This window comes from Marmota monax, unplaced genomic scaffold (assembly GCF_021218885.2).
Source record: "Marmota monax isolate L192 unplaced genomic scaffold, Marmota_monax_Labrador192_F-V1.1 WCK01_AAM20220418_F8-fsc00108, whole genome shotgun sequence".
In the NCBI taxonomy this organism is placed as follows: Eukaryota; Metazoa; Chordata; class Mammalia; order Rodentia; family Sciuridae; genus Marmota; species Marmota monax.
In genome coordinates, this window is record NW_026694593.1 from 3797868 (window position 1) to 3817716 (window position 19849).

Below are 19849 nucleotides of genomic sequence, written 5' to 3' on the forward strand. Positions count from 1 at the left end.
CGACATTCAGGGTGTTTTTTAAGAGAACAGAATAATGAGCTGAGGTTGTGGCTCAGTGGTAGAGCGCTCGCCTGGCACGTGTAAGACACGGGGTTCAACCCTCAGCACCACATAAAAATAAATAAAGAAAATAAAGGTATTGTGTCCACCGACAACTAAAAATATTAAAAAGAGAGAGAGAAAGAGAACAGAACAATTTTCTGAGAGACGTCTGCCAGAGTCTAATAGGTATATATCTATAGCAGGGCATCACCTAATTGAATTGCCTTCTTGATAATCAAACAATGAATTGAAGAGGTACAGAGGTTGAGGTCACTAAAGGAGAGTGTGCATGCTAAGAAAAAGAGACAAAATGGGAGCTAGAACTTTTAACAGGCAGGTAAAGGAGATGTATCAGTCTGCCTTCTGTTACAATAACAAAAAAACCTGAGGCCGGTATTTTCTGTTACTATAACAAAATATCTACCCTGAAGGGAACAGAGTTTTCCTTTGGCTCACGATTCTGGAGATACAAGGTTCAGGGGCCACATCTGGTGATATCCTCTTTGCTGGCGGAGTCCAAGGCAATGCAGAGCATCACATAGTAAAAGACGGAGAACACGCATGGTTTTGTGTGGTTTCTCTCCATCTCTCACAGAGCCACGAGGATCTACTCACGGCTCTACCCTGACGACTTTAGTGCTATCACTTTCCAAATGCCCTGCCCGTAAACATCACAGCTGACTAAGTTTCCACCCTCTTAGTACCTCACAACACGGGTTGATTTTTAACACAGGAAGCTCTGGGGGACTCTCAAACTGTAGACAAAACATATAGGTAGATGTAAAACTGAAATTGTCTGAGAAAGAAAGTTGAGATACTCACCTGAGGGAAAAAATCAGAAGAAAAATGTGACATTTTAGGGAAACATGGGAAAAGAAATGATAAGCGGCAAAAATAAGAATACTCACAATGTCCAATGCTCCAGAGACAGAGACCACTGGGGACATCGAAATACTGATTGAGTGGAGAGGACTGAAATTATTTTATAATAATTTTTGAAAAGAGTAGGATATTTAAAGCAGAGACGATCATTTCAAGGAGTTTATGGATAAATAAATGATGAGTTTTCTGAAAAAATACAGGAACCACAATGTTTTATACTACACAATGCACTTTTTCCTATTATAAATTTGTATTACAGCTGGTGTTGTGGCTCAGGGTGGAGCACTTGCCTGGCATGTGTGAGGCACTGGGTTCGATTCTCAGCACCCCATAGAAAATAAATAAATAAATAAAACAAAGATATTGTGTTTATCTACAATTAAGAAAATTTTTAAAAAATTGTATTATGCATGAGCATGATAGCCAACTGTGCATTAGATTGTGGTACTGTATGGCAATTCAGAAAGCTTAATTTTTGAAAAAAATTATTTTTCTTAAAACTTGATTTTTACGAGTATAGGGAGTCTTAGAAATGATTATTCAAAAGCCAAAAATAAGTGATGAAAGTGGTGATGATACCCACCCTGATTATATCTGTAGTGAGAAGAGGTGGAGTTGACATCAGGGAAAGAGAAGATTGAAAAAGATCTGAGTGAAACAATGAGAAGCATCTCAGAGATTATGACCCAGATTACTGCTGATTAGTATTTCTTCACATGCTTTGGTATTTAAATGGGCATCATTCTGCCTAACAAGATTCCTTGCCCCAGAGAACTGATGCTACCTGAGGTAATCAGAAGTCTTAGTTTTGTCCTGTTTTCCTTGTTGGACTCAACTGAGGCCATAGTAGGTATTTATGAAGACAAAGATGGCAAAAGAATGAGGGTTGGGTGTGTCGATATCTATTGAATGTTCTACATGCAGAACATGATTCTGGATAATCTGGAACCCTCACCTTCAAAGATGACTTTAGAAGTAAAGTTTAGCGTTAAGAAAGCCAAACAAACAGGTACTCAGCTTTTATATTAGGCAGACAGTGCCTAGTGCAGACAGGTTATTTTCTGTGAAATCAAGTTGTGACTCTCTGGAGGGAGAGACCATGCAACGAAAATGAACACAGGTGCAAACAGAGATGTGCGAGAGTGAGACAGAGGGACGGGTAAATAAAGCATCCAGGGCAAGGATTTTATATAATGAGAGTGTTAGTAATATGAAAATGGTGAAGAAGAGATTGTAATATAAAGTAATATGGGGAAAAGATGTAAAACTCTTTGAACTTAATAGAAACTAGAGAGCCACATGTTACCCTCTAATTGAATGAATGATTCTGTGTAGCGTACAAATTTAGAGAATATTATCCTATGTGCAAGAAAAATGAAGACTCGTTTAATGGGAATTATAGCTGATAAATACTACAGTGAAATTAATACTAGTGGAGGTCACATGTTCTTGATTCAAGGGACTCAAAGGATTGTATCAAATGAGTTGATGATAATCTCCGTATTTTCACTTTTTCTTATGGTAGTAAGAATCGACTCCTTTCTAGATTATATATTTGCTGGCTGTAGGTAAGAAATCTGGCTTGTTAGCCACAACTGTTTTCTTTTTTATTGTTTTTGCTCTTTTTGCATATACATGACAGTAGAATGTACTTTGATCTGTTATACATACATGGAGTATAACTTATTCTAATTAGGGTCCCATTCTTGTGGTTGGACATGATGTGGGTTTCATGGTGGTGTGTTCACATATGAACAAAGGAAAGTGATGTTGGAATCATTCTACTGTCTTTCTAATTCTATCCCCACTCCCTTCCCTTCATTCCCCTTTGTCTAATCCAATGAACTTCTATCCCCACCCCACCCCCCACATGCCACAGTCTGGCTGGGCACAAATGCCGCAGTCTGGCTGGGCACACAATCACGAGCCACCACACAGCTTGTAGATTCAAACAGCAACTCTTTATTCCCGAACTCACACCAGCCGTCTACAATCACGTTCTGGGGAAATCCACGTTCTCTTCCCAAATCCACGTTCTCTCCCAAATTCACCTCCACTGGGCTTCTACCTCCAAAATATACTGTCTGAATCCCGTGAGAACTCAAGGGGAACTCAGGCAGCAGGATACGCCCTATTCCCAGCAGGAATAATCTTAAACCTTAAACCTGGAACCTAAACTGGGAACGCCCTAAACACGATTATCTTAAAACCGGGAACACCCTAATCTGCCTTGGTCCTTGAGCAAGGTCACTTACATTCAATGTCACTGCAACATGTCAGCAACGTGGGGTACGCTGGCAAGGAAATTGTCATACTTACTTGGCTAATGGCTCCCAGCATCTCCCCCCTTCTGATTAATTAAACAACAAGCAATGTGGCTTAAGGACCGTGCCTGGTAGGTTGTCCAATTCAACATATGGTTCTTACCCGTCATCGGAAAACTGACCTTTAGGCGTCAGCCTCCTGTCTTAGGTTGATACCACTGCAATTGAATCATACCCGTCACTGACTACCGGTCCAGCATACAGCCATACTTGTGGATAGGTCTATGCACCAGTGGGGGGGTGAGGTTCTTTGCCTCACCTCTGTTGGCCCCCAAATTTGGCCTTGGTGCCAGTGGGGGAGTGAGGTTAATGTGGCTTATGGACCGTGCCTGGTAGGTTGTCCAATTCAACATGTGGTTCTTACCCGTCATCGGAAAACTGACCTTTAGGCGTCAGCCTCCTGTCTTAGGTTGATACCACTGCAATTGGATCACACCCGTCACTGACTACCGGTCCAGCATAAGCCATTGGCCCCCAAATTTTAGACCATCACTAGCAGAAGGGAGGAGGATACAGAAATGCCACGACACCAAGCCAATTGACGGCTCCTTGGGAAAAATTGCATCACTGGTGACACCATCAGCAAAGATATGCCACCATTACCACAATTCGCTGCACCAAACGATAGTTACATAGTCCAGGCAAGTTCTGCAAGCAGTTCAAAGCAGAGGAATCTATCAATATGTCCATTTCCTCCCAAAATCCGTTTCCTCCCAAAGTAAGTTGACTCTTTGATTGAGCATTACTTGTTGAGTTCTTCACTGGCACTGGGATGGAGATAGGAATTCTGGCAATGATGCTAAAGAGACATTATCCTGAAAAGAATTATTAAATATAATGAAAAGGAAAGGTGAAAGTAAACAAACAGATCTGTTAACCTACTTTAAAAACAATGCTTAACAGCCTTTTACCTAATTTAAACTAGTAAACAAACAGATCTGTTAACCACCTTTAAAAACAATCCTTAACAGCTGTTTACATAATTTAAATTAAACCATTTAAATCACGTGAATAAAAAAATAATAATAATTCGGATCCATTTTTTCATGAGCGCTCCTCATATAAGAAATATGGACATACGCACATACAGACATACAACACAAAACACAAGAGTGTACACAAACGTACAACACATAAGAAAATAGTAAAGGCCTTGTAGCTTTACCTAGGTGAAATCTCCATTGCAATGTTTAAAAACTCCACAGTCAAAAAATAAAACTGATCAGAAAAACATTAACCTAGGTTTGTATGAGCTCAAAAAATAAAAATAGAACCTTATGATGTGGAAAAATGCAATAATAAAATAGCTATTGAAAAAAGCATCCTGGTTAATCACTGTCGCAGATGTAAGAATGGCCAAGCTGGAGTTCTGGATATCAACTGTTATGGATTTGAGTCAAATCATCTTCTTTTCGATCTGTAGAAACTGTTTTAGTTAATCTCTCTGGAATCCAAATGGGCTGCTGTTCTCCCTGTGGAAAAACACAAACAGACCCCCGACTCCAGACAATCACTGGGTCAGGACCTTTCCATTGTCCTGTTAGAATATCTTTCCAAAGTACTTTAGGCTTATGTACATTTTTTGGATACATATGCCTTTCCGCAGCACTAAGTCCTGATGAATCTAAATTTTTAAAAGTTTAGGGTAAAACGGGTTATTTTAAGTTTATCTTTGGGGGGTATATACCCCTTTCCAATTCCCTCTTTTTGCTTTAATAAGTATATGTCTGTATCTAATAGTTGTCTTAGCTTTTTGCATTTTCTATCTGTGTAATACCTTACTTGACATTTTCAACCATTTTTTATCTTGTTTCTATCTTCTAGTTTTTTTTTTTTTCCTAAGGTTTGTATTTTTACCCTTAGTTGCTTATTTTCCTCCTAGTTTTTTTTTTTTTTATTTTGTGGGTTTAAAATTCTTGTCTTTCTACATTTTTTTTATCTTTCTACATCTTCTTTATCTTTTTTTCTTTTTAACTTTCTATACTTCTGTCTTTAAAGTTTTTCACTTTAAATTTTTAATCTTCTTTATCTAAATATCTTTTATCCTATTATCTTCCCATTTTTTTAAAGTAATGCCTTTAAGATTAAACTTCTTTCCTCCATCATGAAGGCATTTTAACCACCTTCAATTTAACCTTTTAAAGCCTTTTAATTATCATCTATACTGTACTTTTAAATGTACTTTTTCACCACCTACAGCTTCACTCTTTTAAACGAGGCTTAGATTTTGTTTAAATCGCTTCAATGTTAGTTTACATGGCTGCCTTTCAACCAAAGGCTTTTTTTTTTAACTCCATTGAGAAGCTTTGTCTCAATCTGCCATGTACAAATATCTTTTTCTTCTTTCTTCCTTTCTCAAGCTTTTAAATTAAGTCTAGTTTCCTCAAATTCTTTTTAAATGGCATTTTACAACTTTTTACTTTACCACACAGATTATATCATCTAGAATCATTTCTTTTTCCTTTAACCTTTTATATTAAAATATATTCCCACATCTTGAATCTTTTTATATCTCTTTTTTAACTGTTAACCCTTTTTATAAATTTACATTCTGAAACAACTCTTATAAAATTTCTGATTTAGACAAATTACTCCACTTTAATAAGATGAAAGACTTTCATGTTTTTTATGATACTATAATACTATAATTGAAACCCAACTGAAACTTCTTATACTCTTTGTATATAAATTACACATGATAGAATCTTAACTCTTAGTAACCTTGTTTTAGCAAAGACACAGACCAAAGCAATATTAAACCTTTTTTCCATTCACCAATTTATGAAAACACACATAATGTTTAAATATATTACCTTATGGAACTTAATAAGTAAAGAGTACTTGATTTCATATTTAGTGGTTGATATTTTAACACTTTAGCCTTGTAAATTAATCAAATGTCTGTAAAAACCAAGATCTTAGACAAATGTAGTAAACAGAACTAGCCCTCTCTTGTTGAAGAAAAATCCTTCTACAGGATACCATGATGGTCCCATTGGTATACTTAATAACTCATCTTTAAAAAGCCATGTGCTACATTTTTGTATTGTATCAACATATGCCCTAACTGTTGTTGGTCTTACTGGGGTGCCTCCTTCCTCTAACAATTTCTCTTCCTTGGAGGCGAACAACTTCAAATCTTGAGTCAACCATTTTCCCCAGTTTGCCTGAGAAAGTTCTAAGAACAGGCAGCTCGAAACAAAAACAAAATAAATCAAAACAATAACACATTGTTTTTTGAAATGTTCACCCATTCTTTCTCTCTTCCTCAAGGGTGAGAAATTTCACTTACCTCTAATCTTCAGAAGTTCCCCATACGGGCCACCAAATGCCACAGTCTGGCTGGGCACAAATGCCGCAGTCTGGCTGGGCACACAATCACGAGCCACCACACAGCTTGTAGATTCAAACAGCAACTCTTTATTCCCGAACTCACACCAGCCGTCTACAATCACGTTCTGGGGAAATCCACGTTCTCTTCCCAAATCCACGTTCTCTCCCAAATTCACCTCCACTGGGCTTCTACCTCCAAAATATACTGTCTGAATCCCGTGAGAACTCAAGGGGAACTCAGGCAGCAGGATACGCCCTATTCCCAGCAGGAATAATCTTAAACCTTAAACCTGGAACCTAAACTGGGAACGCCCTAAACAAGATTATCTTAAAACCGGGAACACCCTAATCTGCCTTGGTCCTTGAGCAAGGTCACTTACATTCAATGTCACTGCAACATGTCAGCAACGTGGGGTACGCTGGCAAGGAAATTGTCATACTTACTTGGCTAATGGCTCCCAGCACCCACACACTCCTTATTGTAGGTTAGCATCCAGCTATCAGAGAGAACATTCCACCTTTGGTCTTTTGGGATTGGCTTATTTCACTAAGCATAATAGTCTCCAGTTCCACCCACTTACCAGCAAATGCCTTAATTTCATTCTTCTTTATGGCCGAGTAATATTCTATTGTGTGTATGTATATCACATTTTTTTATCCACTCATTTGTTGAAGGGCACCTAGGTTGATTCCATACCTTAGTCATTGTGAATCCAGCTGCTATAAACATTGATGTGGCTGTGTCACTGTAGTATGCTAATTTTAAGTCCTTTGGGTATAAATGAGGAGTAGGATAACTGGGTCAAATGGTGGTTCCATTCCTGTTTTCTGAGGAATCTCCATCCTGCTTTCCAGAGTGGTTGCACCAGTTTTCAGTCCCTCCAGCAGTGTATGAGTTTACCTTTCTCTCTGCATCCTCACCAACATCTATTGTTACTTGTATTGTTGACATGTGCCATTCTGACTGGAGGGAGATGGAATCTCAGTGTAGTTGTGATCTGCATTCCTCTAATTGCTAGAGATGTTGACCATTTTCCACATGTCTGTTGGCCATTTGCGTTTCATTTTCTGAGAAGTGCCTGTTCAGTACCTGCCCGTTGGGTTGTTTGTTTGTGTCACAACTGTTTTTCATAAACAAACCACAGGCCTTCTCGTCCTCAAGGAAAACGGAACAGCTGGAGAGCTATACAAACCATGCACAAAGGGCAGGACTGGGGATCTACGGAGGAGTCCCTGCTCACCACCCACCAGGCTCCTACAGCCCATCCTCAGTGCAGCCTCAGGTCCCCTAGCCTCCCCTTTCTCCTGGCCCCACCCACACCTGCCCTACCTACCTGGCCCACCCACACCTGCCCCACCCACCTGCCAGGTAGCCTCTTCTCCTAAGGTGAGACTGTGAGTTCCTCCGCCCACACGGGGAACCCTGCATACCAGGGGCCGCACCGCCCTGGATCCCGCCTACAGAGCAGGCCTCCTGACCCGGGAGGACCAGGGGATGGCAGGATGGCATGAGAATGAGACCAGAGGGTCCTCGTCACCCCAGAGCAGAGAGCAGAGCCACCAGCCCCACTCAGTTCCAGGCACTCCTTCCTATTGACCCCGGAGCTGCGAGGAGCTGGGGACAGGAGAGGGTCTTGAGGGTCTGCCCAGCCTGCCGCTGGGAGAAGCCACACTTCTCTTTAGATTGATGACTCGCTTCCAATTTTTAGCAAGGTTCATTGGTGACATTCTCCAACAACACTCAGGGGCTAACCACACTTTGCACACGTTCCACACACTGTGAAATTCACCACGTTTCTGGAACCTTCAAAGACTGCCAAGGAGGATTCTTTCTTGGCCTTCACTGAGTTGTAAATGGAGCTCAGCTTGACGTTTGTTCCCATAGCTCTCTTAAATACTGGCTCTCTTGGCGCCTTCATGGAAATTTCCGTGTTATTCTTCTTTGCTCTTTTTATTCCTTTGCACTAGTGAAGCTAAGGAGATCATAAGGCTGGAGATGATATGGTACAGAGTTGAGTTTAATCCAAAACCTGCAGCTAACTTGTGATTTTGCCTTAGATTGGACAGTTAAGCTTGCCCTAAAACGAAGAGAGTTTAACAGCTCATAAAGACTTCTTCAAAACTAACACTTTAACTCTATGAATTTCATTTTCTTTCAGGTGAATTCCTCTTTATATCTCCCTCAATACTCAGCCCTCCTTGAAGCCATGCCCCCCAAAAGCACAGTCCAAGAGGTCATGCTCACGGGGTCAGGAATGTAGGTCCCATCGCATGTTCCCCGCAGGGGACAGCCCCATACTGATAGCTCTATCCCAAAGCCCAGTAGAAGCTCAAACTGGGCCTGAACAGCTTTGTTAATCTTCCAGGGCAAAAGGAGAGCAGACGGGGGAATGAAGAGCCCCACAGTGGTAAAGATGGGGTGTCTAGAGAAAGGGCGGGGACTTGAATAAGAATGGAGAGGAACTGGATACTACTAGGTGATTTTTCTCAGTTTAAAATTTTCTTCTCTCAGCCTGGTGACAGGGACTTCTCTCCATAGTTTTGCTTACTTTTCTAATGTGTGGCAGAAGTCCTGTTTTTCCCACGTCTTCTACACATATCCGAGAATTCTAGGGGCCAAAGAGAGACAGAAACGCTGACTCCAGCAGTCTTCCAAGTTCTGATTTTCCTGTTAGACTATCTATCTCATGTACAAATGATTGACACCAAGAACACCCATTGAATTAGAGGGAGGGTCCACCTGTTAGTCACAGGACCATGGGTAGCTCCTGGCTCCTTCAAGACAACCACATCAGATATCAGACTCCAGTCTCAATCTGCTCATCCCCTCTGCCCCCCTCCAAAAAACACAGAGCAATAACCAGGAACCTATTAGTAGGGCAGACACCAGACTAGGTCCTGAAAATTCTTCTTGTAGAGATTCCAGTATATAAGCATTCTGCCTAGGAGATAGAATAGAAAAGGGAAGAAAAGAGATGTTATGTATTAAGGACACAAATGACCGTCAAAGATGGCGGAAAGATAAGAAAACACAAAGGTTGAATGTCCACAGTGGCTTGTAAAATCTCCATGTGTCATTTTATCTAACCCTTTCAATAGAGCCACAAAGCCACTACTGATATTTCTATTTTAGAAGCGAAGAAATTAAGACTCAAAGAAGCAAACCCACCCTGTTCACTGAACTTGCTGTAAGTGGCAGAAGTGAAGTCAGAACCTTGAGGCGTTGGATTCCAAAGCTCCTGTTCTTCCCGCTGTGCGAGTAGCTGCTTTTGCCTAAGGGTAAAACCCCCAAGCTTTTTATTCTGGGGAGCTTGCTGATGAGGGTGTAAGTTAGACCCATCTCTGGACAGGATGGGAACTCTGATGGGAGACCACCCTGTGTTAGCTGGGCTCGACTCTCCAGGTGGGCTGAGCCCAAGAAACCACCTGCACACGCCTGCTGCTGTGCAGGAACCTCCACCCACGAGCTTTGCTGAAGGTGGTCCCAGAACGGATCCTCCGGTCCTCAGCAGAAGCTCCAGTGGGCGGCCCTCCCCCCCGGGCCTCAATGGCTCTCACAAGTCCATTTCAAGTGAGAGCCCACTGTCCTGTCCCCGACTCTGGCTTAAGCTTCATTACGGGCTCTTCATAGCCTGACCCGGCCTTCCCCTCCAAACAAGATGAGCCTCTTCATGCTCCCGTCCCTTAAGGCCTCATCTATTGTGAGTGTCATCTACTTTTGTTGTTGGGCAGTGGAGAACATGCTTCCTTCATCCCGTGCTCCCCCACCCAGCACGGAGTACAGAGCATGTGCTCAGTGCAGGCTCATTAGGGAATGAGGGAGCCTTCCTGAGGGTGGGGGACCTGAGGTCGAGAGCTCCAGGTGGGGGTCAGGTGGGAACTCCTTAGACGTGAGCCCAGACTCCACTATCCCTGGGCTTTCTGGAGCCTCCTTGGGTCATTCCCAGGCTAAAAGTCCCCAATCGTAGGGACGATGAAAATCAAGCTTTTAGGAGATCTGTCTTAGAAGGAACAGGCTCATTCTGAAAAGCTCTTTCAGGTGAACAGAAGAACAAGAAGCAGACGGAGGAGGAAAAGAAAAAGAGAGTAGAAGGAACCAAGGGGCACCAAGTGTCATAAAAAATGAGAATTAGAATGTGATTTGTGTGCATAACTTCTGTTCTGGGTCCTGCCCCCTCCCCCCGCCGCCCCCCACCATGTGGATCTGGGTCCGATCATTTAACTTCTCTGAACTTCAGTTTCCTCATCGGTTACCACAAAGCATTAATGATATTGATCTTTCCCTTACTATTGCCTACAGCTGCTTTTAAAATGGGATAATAGATTTAAAATTGCTTTGTAATTCCAAAAAACCATATCAACTAAATTTAACCTTGCTGCTCCCCCCAATTTCAGGGGGATTTTATTCCAACAGGAAAAGCAAAACAATAAACAGATGAATAAGGAACAAAGTATCAGGTAGTAAAACAATCAGGCCGAGCAGCACCCAAGGGAGGGTGAGGGACAGAGGACACGCTGAGTCGGGGTGATTGAGGAGGGCTATGCTGAGCGCTTGGCACCACGATGGTTTCGTGACAGTAGACAGGATCTAGCTTGGTGGCTTTCTGAGAAAGCCTTAGAAGCTGAACCCATGAGTGTTCTCTGGTGTCCCCTGAGTACTCAGAATGGAGTCACACACTATAGGGAACCTTCCATAGGACAGACACAGGAATGGGGGTGATTCAGTCCTTTATTCGGCAAGAATATATTAAGTGTCACCTTGTGCTTGACCTGGGAGACAACAAAGCAAATAAGGCCTGGCTCCGGGCTCGCGCTGTGCCCAGGCTGGTAGGTTAAGATGAACAGGTCTCCCAGCAGGTCGTCCGTGTGGGCCAAACACGAGGCTGGCCACGGGGATCTCTGCGAATATTACTCACCGCCGGCCTTTCTCAGCCTGGTGCTGCACATGCTATTCCACCCCCTCTCCGTCCCTCAGGGCCCAGCCCACCCCAACACCCGTCTGTCTCACCCGGCAGATGTGTAATCAGGTCAGCAGCAGCCTTCCAGGGGTGGAGCTGCTTACAGGAATCAGATCTGATTGGGACATTTTCTCCACCGACTTCTGTCTCGGGACTGTTCAGATTCCCCTTCTTGCCCGGCACCGACCCCAGGAGAAGGGCTGTTCCCAGAGATGGAGGAGGTGACCCACCAACCTCTGCCCATCTCCAGCATCTCAGGAAGACACCTCTGAACTTTGAGGAAGATCCAAGGAATTGACATGGAGGTTGTGAGAGCTGGAGAAGGCCCCAGTGATGGCGTCCCCCACCTTACCCATTTTACAGAGGAAGGAATGGAGGCCCAAAGAGAAAGCGGCTTATTCAAAGGGATAACAGAAATTTGTGGTAGAGCTGGGCTAAGGACAGAGGTAGGAAAAGTTGGGAGACAATACTTTTTATCTGACAGGATTGTCACCTTCTGACCAAGTCACTTTTCATATTTGTTGGCACGATCCTTCCAAGTGAGGATAGGAAAACTGTGTCACTTAGCTAAGATGTGCTAGGCACTGTTTTAGGCAGTTTTATGGGACACAGTTGGCGTGCGTGCAGAGATCATGTTACATGTGTGGAGTCGCAGGCTCAGTAACCACGTCTGACTGACTCAAAGGTCCAGCTTTACCAAGGTGCCAGCTGTCTCTCCCCCCACCCCCAACTTGCCAAGTAGTTGAGACCAATCAGGTAAGAGAATGTCACGCGTAAAGGGAGCAGCAGTGTCCAGCACATGGAAGGCCCTCAACAAATAAAGGGCGATTCTCTCTGTTCTTCCCTTTAGGTTTCAAAAATAGATTGGAGTCATTTTTCTTACAGGTACTTAATAACATTGGCCAAGTATTCATACACAATCTATTTACAATAGGTGTAAAATGAAAATGTACATTACATGAGTATGCTTTTCACGATGGATTTGGGTGAAATAGGAAGTCTACCTGTATGCATCAGCCTTATTTATCAGAGATTATTGCAGAAGCATTTTCCTGGAAGAGGAAACATCATAAAAACTATCCTACTCAGGGAAGGGCCTTAGAACTCTACTCTGCAGACTTCTTCTACCACTTCAGAAAAGTTGTGGGGAAGCAGACTCATTCTGAATTCCAGAGAGCAGCCCCCCAGCCTGTCCAAGAGAACTCTCCTCAGTTTCCCAGGGGTTGGACTTCATCTTCTGGACTTACCATTCTTTCTAAATCACTGGTGGTTTAGCCTCAGGTACATACTGAGGAGGGACCAGAATTAGGATGTCTGGATTATTTAACCTAAGAAATGGGGCATCACATTTTTCTGAGTTATCAAAAGCAGGCTCATGTTGAACTTTTGGTTAACCTAAGAATGTCCTGAAATGGAATATTCTGAAGGGTACGGCCATCAATCTTGGAAATAAGCGTCAGTATCAAGCAGCAATGGGCCTTAGGCTGGGAGGCAAAGACCACCGGATACTGGCACTTGAAAGCACCTTATTTATAATAGGGCCCAAGCTATCATTTTGTAGATGTTCCAACTGGACCCAAAGAAGGGGAGGTGCACCTGGTGGGAGCTTGGGGGGAGGAGGGCAAACTGATGCCATTGGGCAACTGTTTTGGATTATCTGTTAAATATGCTCTAGAAATATGAATTTCTTTCTGCAGAGAGAACTGTTAAAAGGCCCAACTACTGATGTGGTACCACCTGCCTGCTGGACACTCCTCAGGGGCGGCTTGGACACCTCTGTAGGCGCAATGTAGCACTTGGCAGAACCTTCAGGCCCTCTGGCCCTGTCACCTCATCCGCCCTTCCTGCCTGCCACATCCTTACACTTGTTGGTCCCCCTCCTTCCACAGAATCCCACCTGTGCTCTGACCTCTGCCTGGAGAGGATTCTCCCTCACCACTCTGTCCTTGACTCCTACTCCACCTGGGGATCAAGTTACACTTTCCATCTCCCACATCATGGGGTGCTTTGGATTCTCCCCTCATAGTTGTAGTCTTAGATGCATCTTCACTTTGTTGGATTGTGTTCTCTTCTCTCTCTCTCTCTTTCCTATAAGCTCTGAAAATGGTAGAAATAGTGCTGAGAACAGAGTAGATGTTCTGTATCTACTTATTGGGTGAATGAATGAAAATCTGACACAAGTTGCTTATCCTTCTTCCAAACCGCCTAGGCCTCAGGCCGCTCAGTCTCCTGAAGCCCATAAAAGAGGAGGTCCCCACTGTCGGGTGTTAGGGTTCACTGAGGGGTGCTCCTGGCTGCCTCCAGAGTCTGGTTCCCTTCGTGGCCACATCTCTTTACACTGTCTTTTCTACCCGTCTCCTAAACCCACGGCAGGGCTAGTCCAAAGGTTTGTTCAGTGCCGAATCCAAACTCAGTCCCCCACTTCATGGGGATCGGGGGCTGTATTTATTTTCAAAATGACATTAACTTTTTAGGCTGTAGGTGGTGGTCACACAGGTGTGTTCATTGAGTACTAATTTATGATTTGTGTACTTCTCTGAAAGTGTGTTATATTGAAAACATTTTAAAAGCCTTAATAGCCACTCAAATAAAAAAAAGAAAGAGACAGAGAAGGAAAAAGAAAATCATAAGAGAAATAAATGAAAAAAACAGTAATAAGGGAATGAACAGATAAATCATCGACTAGACACACGATGGAAATGATAGAATACCAAAAAAAAAAATGATATGATTACATGCGCTAACCAGAATTCATGCTCAACATTCATTTGTTGTAGAACAATATATATATATATATTGTGATCCTACAAAATAAAAAAAAAGGGACTATTAAGAAATCGACTGAGATTCATTAATGAGTCGGGGTTCATTCCCTGCTCTTCCTTACTCCATATTCCTAAGCAACCACAAAAATCTCATGTGTTTGTCTCTAAGCTTTGTAATTCCTTCCCTTCCTCCCATACAAAATCAATACAATTGGCCAGAGAGAGAGAGAATTAGGATAGCAGGAGGAAAGGGGAGGTTTTTGTTCCTCGGTCATTTTCTCCGAAACAGAGACGCCAAGATTGGGAGGAGAAGAGAGAAAGTGAAGAGGAAGTTGGAAAGATTCAACCCGCATGGTTAGGACCAGAGCCTTGGGCAGCAGAGGGCAGGAACGCAGTCAGTGAAGAGAGAGTGAGAGAGGCCACAGAGCCTGGATATTAGAGAATATTGGGGAGTTTAATGAGGAATTACTAAGCAACTGTGGAGGTTGAATAATGAAAGGAATGGAAAACGGGATTTTTAAAAGTATGTGATGGGTGGCAGAGTGGATTCCCTACAGTATTCTGTGATACATCGGCGCTGGGCTGGGCTCTTTGGACGCCATTCTCTGCAGACGAGACCACAGAGGGCTTCAGGAATTACTAAGCTCGTGAGTTCTATGTATAAGCAATACTCAGACAAAGGTCTAGACCGATAAAACCCAAACCGAGTAAGGCTATCCCTAGAACAAGTACGGAACTAGAAGTTGACCAGTTTTAATTTTGATCTACAACCTCTGTATGTACTAATAACATTCTTACACAGCTCTGGATGTCTATATAATTTTAAGTGATAAGTATAAAAAAAATCTCATGCTCATATAAGTTGCAGAATAAGCATATTCCACCTTCTCAGTTGGAAATTCAAGAGGAGCACAAGGTCCCCAGTAGGGCTGTTCCTGACTCCGAGGGGGCCTCCAGGGGCTGGGCTGCCAGTTTAAGCTGTTTGGATGGGCAGTGGGGTATGATCTGAGCAGCTACGTGTTTTTAGATATCCAAAGGCACCAAAGGACTCAAGCTGACTTTCTGCTGGGGTCCCAGCACAAACCAGAGACTGCTTCAGTAACACACTCTCCCCGCCTCTCGCTCATTCTTTTATGCATTCACCAAACATGTGGTTTCCTATGGTCTGTGGCATTGTTTTAAATAGTTGTGATCCCTCTGCCCAATTTTTAATGTGTGCGTTTTAGAGTCTCTTGTTATATAAGTCCACCCAACAGAACCCTCCACAGATGGCCGTGCAAAGGAGAAAGAAATGCTAATAATGATGGGCAACTGGCCGGAGGGAGCTCTTCCCACATGTTCAGCTTCCCCGTGGAGACCTCTCATTGACGGCCAGAGCCATCCTGGGCAGTGTCTACCCACTTCAGGAGAGCTGTAGACTCTTTGTTAGGCCTGGACCCTGTGGCCTATGAGATAAGAAAATGCAATCTATCAAAGTCCCCTGTGGGTTCAAGCTACAGCCACAGCGGTGGGACCGTCATCCGGTAATGGGTGAGAGAAGACTGGGTTTCCCAATCCCTTCAACATCCAGAAAGATAAACCCAAGAGGTTACATATGTTAATCATGCGGCCATGAAGGCCTGTTCCTGGCCGGACCTTCTTCTAAGACTAATCAGAGGGCAGGAAAGAGGCGGCCCCAGCCCAGATCTTCAGCCTGAATCCTGCTAACTTGCATGGAGGAGCTATGCCCAGCCCTCTAGAAGGCAGGAGGGCCCAGGCTGTGGGTTGACCAGGTTGGTCTGCTTGCTCATGTTGATGCAGATCATTCTTCTAATTGAAAAACAAGAGAAGAGAGAGAGCTTTTCAGACAGAAAAGCACGAATGTGAATGAAAGAGACAGACAGGAAGCCACCGGGCATTGCATTCATGGTTTTATTCTTGCCAAAGTTTGGGGTTTGCGCTAACTTTGGCAGGCTGCCTTGATAAAGAAGCGAAGGACGGAGGTGGAGTGAGGAGGTTCTGCATCACTGAGGTGGGCCAGGGAGGGGACACAGCTGGTGAGGGTCTCAGAAGGCAGAGCGGGGCTGTGCGCTCTGGAGCAGGCCCGTCCTTTTATATTTAACAGCAACAGTCATCGTCACGGTCACAACACGCAGGACCTCGGGACCTCATGGGGATGATTCCCAAACAGCAGCACCCAGAACCGCAGCCCCCAGAGCCGCAGCCCCCGGAGCTGCAGCACCCAGAACTGCAGCAGCCAGAATCCTCACAGCAGCCTGATGATCCTGTGTTGCAGCCCTGGGGACGCTGGACCCAGCGCCTCAGGGGACTGACCCCGAAGGTCCGGGGAGCCAGACAGCAGTAGCTGGTGGAACAGGGAGCAGGGCATGGGTCAGGGGCACAGCCCTGTGAGGATGAGCCACCCCCAGAGGCCTGAGCGTAGTAGGTCTGGGAAGGAGAAGACTGGACGTAATACGTCTGGGTTTGGCAGGGAGCCGGACATTTCACGTAGGTCGTCTGGCAGGGAGCCGGGCACTTCACATACGTCTGGCAGGGGGTCGGGCATTGCACACAGGTGGTCTGGCAGGGAGCCGGGCACTTCACATAGGTCTGGCAGGGGGTCGGGCATTTCACGGAGGTCGTCTGGCAGGGAGCCGGGCACTTCACGTAGGTTTTCCTCTGGCAGGGAACTGGACACTTCACGTATGTCTGGCAGGGAGCTGGGACCCTCACATAGGTTTGAGCTGGGATTGGAGCTAAGTACGTCACAAAGGTCTGAGGCTGCGAGGGAGCAGGGCCTGTCACACAGACAGTTCGGGTCTGGCCCGGACCCTGGCCCTGAACAGCGACACCACCGGACCCTTGGGCAGCCCCCAATCCTGAACCTTTCACACAAGACGGAGCAAACTGTGCCTGCTTCTGCTGGTCACACATCTTGCTGTGACTTTGTGAAATCTGAAAAGAGAGGTCTCATCAAAACTGTGAACCTTAGAAGTCTTCCAGAGGAAAAATGCAGCTTCCCCTTGGGACAGAGTGACGGGCAGGCCGGGACCTTCCTGAGAAGATCATGGGCACCCAAATGCTTTACCCCTGGCAGCTGCCAACTGTCTGCAGCCAGGGAGCACCCCAAGAAGGAAAACTGATGTCAGCAGACCCTGAGCTACTCAAGTCTCAAGCTGAGCCTGACAGGAGCCAAGAGCAAGGACAAGGTTGGCTACGTGTCCGCCGTTTGCTCCCTGATCAGCCGGACCTCATTTTACTTCCCTAATAAGTGGACCTAAGAGAACACCCCACAAGCGCACTCAGAGAAGGGGTGTGGGCAGCACGGGTCTCTGGATTCCCTTCCCACACAGAACCACTTGCTACACCTGTCCCTGGACTCTCGCGTCCCCGGCTCCAGGCTTCCCGCCGGCTGTACCGCCGTCTGTCTTCACGGCTGTCCAGGGTCCAGTCCTGGCTCGTCCTTCATCCTGTGTCTCTCCAGCCCAACCTCACCCGCTCTATTTCTTGACAAGTCCCTACCCCAGGTGGAGAGACTTACCTTCTTTCCTGAAGAAGCAAGACTGAAAGGAGGCAAGGATCTGAGGAACCGGCAGTCGGGAGACTTTTTATAGGGCGGCAATGAGGCAATTTAATGGCATCTAATGAAACACCGGACATCACGAGGACCAGGGCTGATGCTGCATTGGCGAGATTCCTCCCCAGTACGCCTGGCTCCTCAGTCACAGGCAGGGCATGTCTCGGCTTGACTTTGAATTTTCCCAAACAGATAAATGATTCCTGCTGCCTTCTTCATGAAACAAGTCTACCTTCTTTTCCTAGAAGTTATGAGTGATGCTCATGCAATCCGTCCCTAATGGAGCTGTTTCTAGGCCACTGGAGTCTTCAAAGACTTGTCCAAGATACAGCTAGATCCGCAATGTTGGGTACATTGTGTGTTGCTACCTGGATCTGGGTATTTGTTCAGGGGGCTTTCTTGGTGGTTTATGCTGGTGTAGGTTTCGGGCACAAGAGTGTAGTTCAGTGTTCTCTGGATCAGAATAGCAACAAGCCCCCATGGATCATCGGGTTATTCCAAGTACACTTGAGAAACCGGGTATGCGCTTGATGATCCCAGACTCTAGGTCTAGACATAGAGACACCTCTGTTCTGGGACCTCCTCCTCCTTCCCTTCCTGGGTCTCACTTCCAGGCTTAGATTCCCAAGAACCCAGAGTAGGAGGAATCACAGCCCAATGAACCCTGTGTGATCACAATAATAGTAGCACCTAACACCTAGCTCCATGCTTTTTAGGTGCTAAACAATTGACTAGGTGGGTACATTCGCAGGTGGATGCTACTGAAGCCCGGAAAGATTTAGGGAGTTACTCTCCTCCAAAGCAGGTAGGTAGAGAAACCAGAATTCATATGCAGGAGATCTGCTTTCACAGACATGATCTTTATCACTCCCGTGTGTTGGCTTTTCTATCTGGGCAGAGCACCATCCTGGAATCCTGCCACCTTTCCTTTCCCCAAAGCAGTAGATGTTAGAAAGAAAGGTGAGATGATAGCTCTTGAGCACGTAATTTGTACTGTGAGCTCTCTTAGCCTTTTTGTCTACGTTTAATCTTTGCAGTTAACTTGTGAGCAGGGTTATGTCAGCCTCATTTTTACAAAAGAGGAAACTGAGACCCAGTGGCCTATCTCAACGGTTAGGTGATGGAGTATCACTGGAACCCAAACCTGTCTATTCCCAGAGCCTGAACTCTCCTTCCTGAGCCATCTTGGGTTGCTCAGTGTAAGAGGCTAGTTTTGAGTCTGCGCCTAACACTGGCTCCAAATGTCACGTAGGATCAGCCAGAGCCTCTCAGGTAAAAGATACTCCTGTATTTGTCCAAAATAGATCCTGAATTCCCCTGAATCCATAAGCTTTTAGGCTCACAAATTTCCTAAACAACAACAACAAAAATACAAAGCCCACTATTTCACAGACCCTCTCCCACCTCCAGCCAGGTCTTATAAGGTGCTCCAGAACAATTTGGAAGAAATAAGAAGAGGAGGTTCTGCCCCAAGCTTGGGAAGTGACCTGCCTCCTCCTGTCATCCCTGCCTGATGGGCATGTCACACTCCATAACCTCCCCTATGGAGCCCACCAGTCCCTCTCCCAGTGGGAGGGATGAGTGGGGAGGGACTTTGGTCCAAGTCTTCCCATTCCTGCTCCTCGAAGCATCTCTCCTGAGGGTAATCCAGGCCTGACGTTCTGTTAATGGAAGGGGAAAGCAGCAACCTCTTAGTAGGGTCAGCTCCTTCACACGAATAGCTTTTCAAATTTTGTCTTCACAGTAGTGTCTCAAAGAAACAAACAAGTAGCTTGCCCGGGCTCACATAGCTAGAAGTCACAGAGCCAGAACTCGAACCAAGGCATAAGGGACTGCAGATTTAATTGTTTTTTCACCATGACATACTGCCTCTGGCATTAAAGTCCGTCTTGCTTAGGAACCATATTTTTCAGTCACTCACCAGTTGGTCATTAAGAAGCGGGCTATGTTGTATGTAGGATGGAACACTGCACTTCACAGGAAGGAAAT

The 19849-nt window shown here is 45.0% G+C and overlaps 1 protein-coding gene across 1 annotated transcript; it reads right to left on the reverse strand.

Moving 5' to 3' along the window:
* Nucleotides 1-16200: 16200 nt before the first annotated feature.
* Nucleotides 16201-17851, reverse strand: Kplce (KPRP N-terminal and LCE C-terminal like protein). The gene is made up of 2 exons (XM_046421854.2): nucleotides 17825-17851; nucleotides 16201-17238 (listed from the first exon to the last, which is right to left on the reverse strand). The coding sequence occupies exon 2, from the start codon at nucleotides 17215-17217 to the stop codon at nucleotides 16402-16404; it is 816 nt and encodes a 271-aa protein (XP_046277810.1). The 5' UTR covers nucleotides 17218-17238; nucleotides 17825-17851; the 3' UTR covers nucleotides 16201-16401.
* Nucleotides 17852-19849: the final 1998 nt, after the last annotated feature.

Excerpts from the sequence above, each read along its gene's own strand:
- Kplce (XM_046421854.2), bottom strand. The coding sequence starts at position 17,217 with ATGTGTGACCAGCAGAAGCAGGCACAGTTTGCTCCGTCTTGTGTGAAA.